The 12,848-nt window shown below is 40.5% G+C and overlaps 1 protein-coding gene across 2 annotated transcripts in view; it reads left to right on the top strand.

The window, feature by feature from the left end:
• The window catches only part of GALK2 (galactokinase 2), a 135,807-nt gene that overhangs the window by 25,176 nt on the left and 97,783 nt on the right, over window positions 1–12,848 (top strand). For both annotated transcript variants that reach the window (XM_070423241.1, XM_070423238.1), the window contains exons 3-5: window positions 111–234; window positions 9,254–9,344; window positions 12,668–12,814. In XM_070423241.1, the coding sequence (XP_070279342.1) occupies window positions 111–234; window positions 9,254–9,344; window positions 12,668–12,814 (362 nt within the window). The remainder of the gene's footprint in view (window positions 1–110; window positions 235–9,253; window positions 9,345–12,667; window positions 12,815–12,848) is intronic.

The following is a 12,848-nucleotide window of genomic DNA, read 5'->3' as shown; positions in this document are numbered from 1 at the left end:
ATTTTCTGTTGAAACCTAGCTTGTGGTCAAGTTTTTTCCTCAGTGTCAACTCGTGTTACTCTTGTGTTGTAAGTTTTCAATGATAAAAAAATGCTTTCTCTTTTTCCTAGGAGAACATATAGATTACTGTGGATATTCTGTTCTTCCTATGGCTGTAGAACAAGATATGTTAATAGCTGTGGAACCTGTAAAAACACACACTCTCCAACTGGCCAATACAAACCCCTTGTACCCGTGAGTATTTAGGATTGGTACTATGTGCATGTGTGTGTGTTTGTATTTATATCCAAATGAACTCGTTAGGAACTGTCAACTTTATAATAAATGATTTAGTTTATTGAAAATTTGTATCTGACTTGCAAAAGAATCTAAGGCTACTATTTAATATTTGTTTATTTTGTTTGTTCTCTCATTCATTTACGAAATATTTACTGGCTCTAGCTGGTTTGGTTCAGTGGATAGAGCATTGGCCCACAGACTACAGATTCTAGTCAAGGGCACATACCTCAGTTGCAGGCTCAATTCCTGGCCCTGGTTGGGGCATGTGCTAGAGGCAACCAATCGATGTGTCTCTCACACATTGATGTTTATCTCTCTCTGTCTCTCTCCCTCTTTTCCACTCTCTCTAAAAATCAATGGAAAAATATCCTCGAGTGAGGATTAACAACAAAAAGAGAAATATTTACTGAAGAAGGAGAACCAAGATGGCAGTGTAGATAAATGCTGGTACTCACCACCTCCCACAGCCACATCAAAATTACAACTAAAATACAGAACTGCCATCACTCAGAACCTCCTGAAATCTGGCTGAATAGAAGTCCTATAACTAGAGAAGTAAAGAAGAAAGTACATCAAGACTGCCTCACCCAAGCTGTTTGCAGAGGCTTTTCCGTATGAACAACCTGTCCTGGCTCAGGCTTCAGACTTTCCTAAAATCTCTCAAACAAGCAGTAGCTAACTAGCATGTCAGCATGCCCCATACCTATCAATAAGAGGTCCAAGACCTGGCACTAGCACCAGCGTGCCTTACTTTATAGCTTGGCCTCACCTAGGCACTTCCAAGCCCAACACAAGTAGCAGTCATCTGCTGATTGCTCTGTAGCTTCTGCCATGTGGCTCCAGGCAGTGGCTGACTTTGCACCTCTCAGGAGGCTCCAGAGCCAGTGCATCTGGTGGACAGCTTCAGACCATACCAGATTACAGCTCTATACATCCACAAATGACACACTCAAGGGGCAGACTCAGTGAGCACCAAAGCACCACTGAAGCAAGTCCTGCTCCACAGGGGCATCTCTTGCATACCAACTCTTCCATTGTAGATGCTGCTGGTCCTTACACCCAATTGGTCTCGAGGTCAACTCCTCCAAGTGACACCAACAGCAATCAAAGCTCAACTACAAGATTGTGCACACAGCCCACACAAGGGCACACCTAGCGCTCTCAGCTCAGGTGACTGGGGAGTCTGAGCCACTGAGCCCTACAAGACACTTACTACACAAAGTCACTCTACCAATTCCAGGAGACATAGAAGCTCTAATGAATACATAGAAACAAACACAGGGAAGCAGCCAAAATGTGAAGATAAAGAAAAATGTCACAAATGAAAGAACAGAAGAAATCTCCAGAAAAAGAAATAAATAAAATGGAAGTAAGCAAACTACTGGATATAGAGTTCAAAACAATGGTTATAAAGTTGGTCAAGGATCTTAATGAGAGCTTCAGCAGACTTAGTGAGACTTTCAAGGCTCTCAGTGAGAAGTTCAAAAACATGAAAAAGGACCTGTCAGAAATTAAGCATACACTAACTGAAATAAAGAATAATCTACAGGGATTCAACGGTAGAATAGAGGATTCTGAGAATCAAATCAATGAGTTGGAATATGAAGAAACAAAAAACAATCAGAAGGGCAAAATGAAAAAAGAATCCAAAAATATGAAGACAGTGTAAGGAGCCTTTGGGACAACTTCAAACGTACCAACATCCGAATTATGGGGGTGCCAGAAGGAGAAGAGAGAGAGCAAGATATTGAAAACCTATTTGAAGAAATAATGACAAAAACCTTCCCTACCTGGTGAAAGAAATAGACTTACAAGTCCAGGAAGCCTGAGAGGCCCAATCAAGATGAACCCAAAGAGGCCAAGACACATCATAATTAAAATGCCAAGGGTTAAAGACAAAGAGAGAATCTTAAAAGCAATAAGAGAAAAACAGTTAATTTCCTACAAGGGAGTACCCATATGATTGTCAGCTGATTTCTCAACTTTGCAGGCCAGAAGGCAGTGGCAAGAAATATTCAAAGCAATGAATAGCAGGGACCTACAACCAAGATTACTCTACCCAGCAAAGCTAACATTTAGAATTGAAGGTTAGATAAAGAGCTTCCCAGACTAGAAAAAGCTAAAGGGGTCCATCACCACCAAATGGGTATTACATGAACTGTTGAAGGGTATTCTTTAAGCAGAGGAAGAAGAAGGAGGAGAAGGAGAACAAAAAAGATACAAAATATGAACAAGAAAGTGACAATAAATACATATCTCAACAATTGAATCTAAAAATCAAAAGAAACAAACAAGGAATCTAATGAACAAAATAAACTGATGAATAAAATAGTACCAGGGGCATGGAAACATGGAACAGATTGACAATCTCAGAGGGAAACGGGGAGGTTTGGCAGGAAGATGTTAACCAAAGATCTTATATGCATACTAGAGGCCCGGTACATGAAATTCATGCACAGTCAGTACAAAAAAAAAAAGATTTGGCATATAATGGGCACATTATATTTTTGACTTATTGTTACTCTGCAGTTATTTTATGTGTGCCTTTGAAAAGGCATTATACCAGGTTGTGCAAGATATAGAAATTCCTTACCAATTGCTTATACAGTAAGTTCCAGATCCTTTTATTTTCTATTTACTTTGCATAATTGATAATATATGTTACATACATTTTGGACCATTTAAAGAAAACCTTACCTTATCTCAAACACAATTTTGTGTCATTGTTTGCAAATATTTAATAGCGGGTGCATAATAATTTGTCATATTGATTTACTCAAATTCACTTAACCATTCCTATCACTATAAATATGTGGTTTCAACTTTATTTTATTTTTTCACAAAAGCTGAGCCTGAGACAGACTTGGATGAAGGTGGAGTATTTGGCAATACTCCAGTATGAGGAGTGGTAGTGAGACAGCATGGAGAATGAGTTAGGGAAGCAGAGGTAAATTATCAAGGCAAGTATTTTCTGCTGAGGATAAGGGGCTTTATTCCACCAGTACCCTAGGAAGTATGCAGCATGCCTCCCAGAATTTTTCACATGTTGTGTAGCATTCATTGCGTGGAGATACCATAATTTATCTATTCACCATTGATGGGCACTTAGATCATTTGCAGTTTTTGGCTATCCTATCTAATAAAAGGCTAATATGCAAATTGTCCCCACAGGCGGGAGTTTGACCTACCAGGAGTTTGACCAACAGGGAGTTAGATGTGCACTGACCTGTGGCAGTGGCAGGGGTTGGGGCCGGCGAGCGGGTGGTGCCAGGCCAAGGAGGGTGCAAGCGGGGGCCCTGATCGCCCTGCTGTTCACCCCACAGATGGTGACCTGCGACCCACAGATCGGCCCTGATTGCCAGCCAGGCCTAGGGACCCTACCTGTGCATGAATTTCGTGCACCAGGCCTCTAGTTATGAATAATACTGCTAAGAATAATTGTTGAAGGGTATTCTTATGTGTGGACATGTGTTTCATTTTTCTTGGGTACATACCTAGGAGTGGACTGTCTGGTTTAACTTTTCAAAAAATTTGCCTATTTTCCAAAGTGGTTGTAACATTTACATTTCCACCATCAGTGTATGAGAGTTCCAGTTGATCCACATCCTTGCTGACATGCCTTTAAATTTTAGCCACTCTCATAAATGTGTAATAGGTAGTACACCGTGGTTTTTAATTTCCCTAATGATGTTGAACATCTTTTCATATATTTTTTTGTCATCTGTATATCTTCTTTGTTTAATGGTCTGTCCAAATCATTTGTCCATTTTAAAGTAGTTTTTCATCCTCTATTATTAATCTGTAAGAGTTTCTTAATATATTTTAGATACAAGTTCTTTGCTAGATGTATGTTTTGCAAAATATTTCATCCAATCTGTGGCTTGAATTTTCATTTTCTTTACAGTGTTGTTTGAAAAATAGTTTTTAATTTTGAGGAAGTCCTAATTATTGATTTTTTTTCTTCCACAGTTTGTAGTTTTTGAGTGCATTTAAGAAACCTTTGTCAAACCAAAGGTCACTAAACTTTCCACCAGTGTTTTATTCTAGAAGTTTTATAGTTTTAGTTCTTATATTTAGGCCTATGATTCATTTTGAGTTAACCTTTGTATGTGGCATGAGATAAAGGCTGAGGTTTTTTGTGTTTGCATGTGGCTGTCCAATTGTTTTCCATTTGTTGGAAAGATTATTTTTCCCATTGAATTATCTTGACACTTTTGTTGAAAAGCAATTGGTAAGATATGTAGGGATCTATATCTGGATTCTGTTCTGTTTTATTGATGTATTTGTCCATCTTTATGTCAATACCACAGTATCTGAAAATTGTAGCTTTATAAGAAGCCCTGAACTCAGGTAGTGTAAATCTTCTAATATTGTCTTTCTAAAATTTGTTTTTGCTATACTAGATCTTTTGCATTTTCTCATTAATTTTAGAATCAGCTATTCAATTCCTATGAAAAAGCATGCTTGGATTTTTATTGGGTTTGTACTGAATGTATAAATCAATTTGGAAAGCATTGACATCTTAACAGTATTTACTCTTTTAATTCATGGACACAGTATATCTCTCCATTTATGTAGGTCTTCATTTTCACTCAGAAGTATTTTGTTGTTTTGAAGGTACATGCTTTGTTAAATTTTTCTTTAAGTATTTATTTATTTATTTTAATCCTCACCCGAGGATATTTTTCCATTGATTTTTAGAGAGAGTAGAAGAGAGGGAAAGACAGAGAGAAACATCGATGTGAGAGAAACACATTGATTGGTTGCCTCCTGCACACACTCAGACTAGGGTTTGGGCTGGGGAGGAGCCTGCAACCACAGGAGCACCGTCACAGCTGTTCCTGAGTTCTTTCTGCTCTATGCATTCCAATCTGCTACCTCAGATGTACAGAGATACGTAACCTTGACTGGAATCAAACCTGGGACCCTTTGGTCTGCAGGCCAATGTTCTATCCACTGAGCCAAACCACTAGGGCTAAGTACTTACTTTTTTGATAATATTGTTCTTGTAAATGGTCCAACCTAGTTCCTGACACAAATAGGGTAGACACTGGGCAAATGTTTGTTGGAAGAACAGGTGAATGAATGAATAAAATGTGTAAGTGGAAAGTGAGTCATGTCTGCTCATTTTGAAGACTTTTTTCTTAGCATTCTACAACATGGTTATAAGAATGGAGAAAGCAGATGGGTGAGGAATGCAGCAAAAAACATTGGTGGGAAAATGAGTGCTTGTTTTTGAACCTTAGAAAAAGGCTGGACAGAAAAATAAGACAGGGACAGAAGATGATACTCAAAGCAAATGGCATCCAAAAGAAAGCAGGTGTAGCCATACTTGGGAAAAATAGACTTCAAGCCAAAAGAGGTAACAAGAAGGCAAAGATGGACATTATGTAATGATAAGGAGGGCATCAAGGAGACATAACATTTATTAATATACTAGAGGCCCGGTGCACAAAAATTTGTGCACTTGGGGGGGAGTCCCTCAGCCCGGCCTGTGCCCTCTTGCAGTCTGGGACCCCTCAGGGGATGTCCACCTGCTGGCTTAGGCCCGCTCCCCAGGGGATCGGGCCTAAGCTGGCAGTCAGACATCCCTCTGGCAGCCTGGGACCCCTTGGGGGATGACCACCTTCTGGCTTAGGCCTGCTCCCTGGGGGATTGGGCCTAAGCTGGCAATCAGACATCCCTCTGGCAGCCCGGCAGCCCTCGGGGGATGTCCACTTGCCAGCGGGGAGCAGGCCTAAGCTGCAGTCGGACATCCTTAGCGCTGCTGAGGAGGCGGGAGAGGCTCCCGCCATCACCGCTGTGCTGGCAGCCTGGCTTGTGGCTGAGCAGAGCTCCCCCTGTGGGAGCGCACTGGCCACCAGGGGGCGGCTCCTGCATTGAGCGTCTGCCCCCTGGTGGTCAGTGTGTCATAGTGACCAGTCATTCCCAATCGTTATGCTGTTAGGGTCAATTTGCATATTACCCTTTTATTTTATAGGATAGAGGCCTGGTGCATGGGTGGGGGCCGGCTGGTTTGCCCTGAAGGGTGTCTTGGATCAGGGTGAGTGTCCCGCTGGGGTGCCTGGCCAGCCTGGGTGAGGGGCTGATGGCTGTTTGCAGGCTGGCCAATGGCCCCCAGCCACCCAAGCTCCCAGTGGAGGCTGGCTGGAAGCACGTATCTGGGATTTATTTATCTTCTATAATTGAAACTTTGTAGCCTTGAGCAGAGCTCAGGGCCGGCAGGGCAGGCGGGAAGCTTGGCTTCCTCCATTGCCGGGGGCAACCCAAGCCTCCTGCTCACTCCAGCTCTGTGGTCGCCGCCATCTTAGTTGGGTTAATTTGCATATTCACTTCTGATTGGCTGGTGGGTGTGGCTAGTGGGCATGGCTGGTGGGTGTAGCCACAGTGAGGTCAATTTGCATATTTCTCTTTTATTAGATTAGATATGCACCCAACTCAGGAGCACCAAAATATATAAAGCAACTATTAACAGGCTTAAAGGGAGAAATTGATAGCACTACAATAATAGTAAGAGACTTCAACACCCCATTTACACCAGTGGATAGAGACTTCAGACATAAAGTCAACAAGGAGGCCCTGGTCGGGTAGCTCAGTTGATTAGAGCATCATCTCCATATGCCAAGGTTGTGGGTTCAATCCCCAGTGAGGGCACATAGAAGAATCAACCAATGAATGCATAAATAAGTGGTGATTTGAGGCCTTTCCCCCCCAGGATGTGGTGCTATAGAACAAGTTTTTGCTATAGCAGCTGAGGTCTCCATCGCTGCTACTGTGCTCACTAGAGCTGAGCTGTCTATTTGAGAGCCAGCATTTCCCACCTCCCTCACCTCTGCCAGAGGTGTCCTAGATGTCCTCTTTATTGCTGCTTGTGCCTCTGGAGTCACTGGTGCCTTGCTGTAGGCATTGTTGCTGTAGTTGCATGGGTGTCGCTGCCAGGATCACAGGGATGGTGTGTGCCCCCATTGCTTCTGGGGTCATTTGGGTATCGGCAATACCTTGTGCAAGGATGGAAGGGGTTGGGGGGTGGCTGGGGTGCTGCCTGGTTCTCTGTTGCCTTTGACTTTTCTGTGGCCAGGAGTCAGAGACTCCTGTGCTGTCTCGGCTGCTGCTACTGAGCTCTCCAGTGAGGCAGCACCGCTGCAGCCAAGGGTTGGAGCCAGAGTCCCAGGGGCTGATGCCATCGCCATTGCTGCTCTCCTTTTCCTCCCTATTCCCGACCCCCTTCCAGGCCATGGTGCGGTTGGAGTTGCAGCTTGGTTTCCATCGCTGCTACTCTGCTCACTAGGGCTGTGGGCTTAGCTGCCACCCAGGAGCCAGGGGCAGGAGCACCATCCCTGCTGTTCCTGAGTTCTGCCTGCCCTATGCATTCCAATCTGCCACCTCAGATGTACAGTGCGTGGATCTCTCAGACATCTAATGCCTTGAGCAGAGGAATCTTTCCTGAGTTATTCATATCCCACTAGTTATAGACTGAAGAGGAGAGACAAAGTGAGCATCTCACTTACCATGATGCTGACATCATTCTTCCCAATATATTTTTACTTCTGTGGGTGACGAGAAAGCTTGTGATCTGGAGTCTGTGTGTTTTGGAGTCATTAAACCTCTCTGAGCCTCCAGAATGCCTCCTCTCTCCAACCCATGATGCTGACTATAGAAATGATGCCCTCTTGGCTTCTATCCCACCCCATGATACACACCATCACATGATAGTGGTATATGATCATGACTTGTGTTCACTGACTAGGTTACCAATATTTAAAAGATAAGCTCTTTCCTCTTTCCTTTGTTTTCTTCGACTACCTTGCACACTTAAGTGGTCATTAAATATTTTCCTTAGGAGATGATGTATTCATGTTATTGAGTAAAGAAAATGTATGCAAGGTATGTACTACAGTGACTAGCACATAATAGGTATTTAGTAAATTATGTGAAGAGTACTCAGTCAGTATGGGGAATATTGCTTATTTTCTCACTTTTAAATTGATCCCTACCCCCTCTCCCATTTCACATATTTTGTCCTTTGGCTGATTTAGAAGCCTATTAATTTTTCATTTTGAAATAATTTTTGACTTACAAAGAGGTCACAAAAGTAATACCAAGAACTCCTCCACGTTAACGGATATGTCCTCATGCATTATATCAAGGAGGCATACAGTGTCCCTTCACTGGTGATGGTCAGGTGATACCTGCCAGATTTCTTTACTATAAAGTTACAGTTTCTTCCTTGAAATAATATCTGGTGGGGAAATACCTGGAGTGTATATAAGTATCTTTTTTCTCATCAATTTTTTACTCAGTAACTTTAGCATCCATTGATTCTTTCCTGAAACAGTTATGGAGTTTTCCAAATGGTGATTTTTTAAAATTTCCATCATTTTTCACATCTAATTAGTTGGCATTTGACTCTAAGGAAGTGCTTTCCCTTCTCCTTCATGTAGCTATTCATTTGTTAATTTATACCAGTGTAGATTTATGGCATCTTATTTTATTCGAGTTATGATCATCAGAATCATCATTTGTTTTATTTATTAATTTCCCCCCCAAAACTGTGCATATGGTAAAATTCTATGTGTGGCAGAGAGTGTGAGGAAAGAAGGCTTTGAGCACTTCCATTCCAGTTATCAATATGCCAAACAGCAGGGCCAAAGGATAAGGTTTACACTAGCATAACAAGGACCATCATGAAATAAAAAGTGGTATAGATTATGCCAAAACATATTGTTCCTCTCTGTTTCAGGAAATAAGAAGGTTCAGTTGGAAGTAGTTTAGTTATTAAGGTCACTATAACTTCTCTTAACTTTTAACGGCTGGAGATGTTTGTTGTTTTGGGGTAGGTGGTGAAGTGCATATATTGAAAATAAATGGAAGATGAGATTTCAGTGTCACTGCCTGGGCACAAGATGGCAGCAGTCAGCCGTTGATTTTGCAGCACAAGACCTGGCCTGACAGTTACGGTGTCTTGTTTTTGCAGGGACTTCAGTACTGACACTAACAACATTCAGATTGATAAAACCAAGCCTCTGTGGCACAACTATTTCCTATGTGGATTTAAAGGAATTCAGGTAAATTGGTTTGTAAGGCACCTACTAACATTTGAGACTGTGATGTTTATTGTATCAAGATTTATTTTATTTACTCTATCATGTTTGTCTCCTTTTAATACTAACTGATCTTTCTGTTCTGTTTTGCTAATTTATGTATTTCAGGGGATGGGGTAGATATAACTTTTTCTGGGTGGTGTTCATAGGGGCAGTAGTGGCTGTTCACAAGTCAGGTACATCTGACATCTTTCTGGTTTTTAAGTTTCCCCTCCAAATTTTCTTTTGAAGGATACATTCTAGTAATATTATTCACATTTTGTTCCAGCTGCATTAATTTAACCTGTTAAGTCTCAGATCTGTTATCTATAAAATGATGTCACTGGTATCTCAACAGGGTGGTTGCAAGGATTACACCATCGGTTCTCAACCTGTGGGTCGCGACCCCTTTGGCGGTTGAACAACCCTTTCACAGGGGCACCTAAGACCATCCTGCATATCAGATATTTACATTACGATTCATAACAGGAGCAACATTACAGTTATGAAGTAGCAACGAAAATAATTTTATGGTTGGGTCACAACATGAGGAACTGTATTTAAAGGGCCAGAAGGTTGAGAACCACTGGATTACACAATGCTTGATGTGTAGTAGACATTCAATAAATGGTAACTAATATTATTATCAGGTGGGCTTACAAAAAATGTAGTGAAATTTATTGGCTCAGTGGCTAGAGCATCAGCCTGAGGACTGAAAGGTCCCAGGTTCGATTCCAGTCCAGGGCACATGCCTGGGTTGCAGGCTCAATCCCCAGTTGGGGTGTGCAGGAGGTAGAGCCGATCAATGATTCTCTCATCATTGATGTTTCTATCTCTCTCTTCTCCCTTCCTCTTTGATTAAAACAATAATAAAAATTTAAAAAAGAATAAGTATTTTCCTAGAAACTTTGAATAATTACTTTGAACATCTCTAATGTCATGTACAAGAACGAGAAAATAAAATATTTCCTTTCTCCTAATTAAAAAAGTGTAAAGGACAAAAAGAAAATTAATTTGCTAAATCAATTTAATTTGTTATTAAAATCCATAGAGAGCTTGTATTCCTTACTGTCTGGCAGTCTGATCTGAAACTTTGTCATGAGTGGCCTAATGCTCAGTGGCCTGTTAGAGAAATACGTCACATTTATTTCTTATGTGTAGTCTTTAATTATGGAGGTTCTGGTCTTGGAGTTTCTCCTTCCCTTCGTTCCTTTGTTCCTTCCATCCTTCCTTCCTTCCCCCAGATACATGGTAAAAATTTATGGGAAAAGTTATTGGAAGGTTTTAAATCTTCAAATGATTTGACTTGTCATATGTGTTATTGGGAATTACAGTATTTGGAAGCTTTTTATCTGGCAAATGCAATTTGATCTTCCTTATAGCAGCATGCCTTTTGTAGCATATGGGTAAGGTAACCTAAATAATGCATGTTGTTTTGTGTTGCTTTGGAGAATTCCAGGTCCCAAAGCCATCCCTTTTGGTTTAATAACTTATGTGCAAAAGCAGGTTTGTGCAATGAATTTTTGACAGAAAAGTAATTTCAAGTTAGCCTGTTCAGAGACCTTCCAATTCAAATACTAGAAAGGTCCAGAGGATAATCTGTTTATATTAAATCGAACATGTTATCCTTTTGGGACAGAGCTATTACAGAATTTGGCAAAAGCCATTTGCATTTCTGAATCTTTTATAAGTTTTAATTTAAACATTGCATGATAAGTTTGTAAGTATGATTCACATTCATGACACCTTGTGCATCAGTTTATGGTTAAATATATAGCATTCAACAAGGATTTTTTTAAAAACAAGCTGTCTTGATGTTCCGTATAAAAGGGCATTGGCAGCAGCAGTGTTTCAGTTTATGATTTGTATTTCTGGGAAGGAAATTTTTAGATGACTTGAAATCAAGAAGAGAAGTATACATCCAACTGAATCTCTTCTTTTGTGGTGCATGAATTTTGCCGGTTTAGGAAAAAAAGGACAAAAAATCAGACCAGTCTTCTTTTTTTTTGGTAGAGTTTTGTTGTTACTTTGGTTATTCTAACAGTTTATTGAAATTTCTCCATAGAATAATATGTATGATGAAATGCATACTTATGTAATATGATAGTATTTTGTACTTTGGTCTTGAGCCATTTGAGTAATTTGCAAACAGTGGTACTTTTCTTGATGAGAAGTGGCCTTGAATTTATTTATTTACTTTTTAAAAATATTTTCATTGATTTCAGAGAGGAAGGGAGAGGGAGAGAGAGATAGAAACATCAATGATGAGAGAGAATCATTGATCGACTAACTCCTGCATGCCCCACACTGGGGGTCAAGCTCACAACCTGGGCATGTGCCCTGACCAGGAATTGAACCATGATCTCCTGGTTAATAGGTCGACGCTCAACCACCGAGCAATGCTGGCTGGGCTTGAATTTATTTTTAATCTTAAACCACAAAGGTTATATGTGATAGCATCCCAAGTGTCATCCTACATATTCATCTAAGTAACCTAGAGCTTTCGATCTTCAGATTAGAGAAATAGAGTTTCCCTGTTTTGTTTAGAGTTTGTACTCTTATTTGTGGCTGAATTCTAATTTAGCTGTCTTGAAAGCTACCATATGGCTAAATTGTCTCTATAAACTCTAGTAAAAATCTGGATTTCCTCATATGGTTGACTTACATTAAATCACAGTGACAGTGTGCTGGCTCAGATTTCTGATTGCAATGGAGACGTTCTCATCCAGAAATTGGAGACCTGGGTCCTATTCCTAGTTTCCTACCCATGATCTTGGGAAAGTCTCTTAATATTTTGGAGCCTATGTTTTCCATAGGAAAACGGAACTGAAAGTTTGGAGCCCTTTTCCTTCAGAGGCCCTTCTGAAGAAAGACACTCCATAGAAATAAGCTACTGCTTGATGTTAGAGTTTTACAATCTCAGAGTGTTGGGATGTACTATATAGCGATTTAATCTATCTTGCTAATAATTGTGCATTGCATTTCTTGCTACTTGAGAAGTTTAATTATAACTGTTCAATATTTTTCCATATTTGTTCAAATCAATTAATGTCCAAGAAAGAGACAATTTAAGGCAATTTTAGGAAATGGATCAGTAGCATTTTGTTGAACAAAGTAAAAAGTAATCCTCATATTACCATACCCTTACATAAAATGTCATAGATGCAACTGAATTGCACAAGTAGTTTCTATAAATAGCATAATAAGTCCATTGATAGACTTTTGCTCCCTGCGGAGTAAAATAACACTTTGCTACTCCTTGAATCCAACACCAAAGTGACTAATGCTGTCTTTTCTTCTATCCTTAGGAACACTTTGGTCTTAGTGACCTGGCGGGGATGAATTGCCTGGTGGATGGGACCATCCCTCCAAGTTCTGGCCTCTCCAGCTCTAGTGCGTTGGTCTGTTGTGCTGGCTTAGTGACACTCACAGTCCTGGGAATGAACCTATCCAAGGTAACCTCACAGAAACCTCTTTTTCTAAAGATAT

Source organism: Myotis yumanensis, unplaced genomic scaffold, assembly GCF_028538775.1.
Source record: "Myotis yumanensis isolate MYYU_CA2020_CCGP unplaced genomic scaffold, mMyoYum1.0.hap1 SCAF_1, whole genome shotgun sequence".
Taxonomy (NCBI): Eukaryota; Metazoa; Chordata; class Mammalia; order Chiroptera; family Vespertilionidae; genus Myotis; species Myotis yumanensis.
The sequence above is the reverse complement of the archived record's forward strand: the minus strand, read 5'-3'. Positions and strand labels throughout refer to the sequence as shown.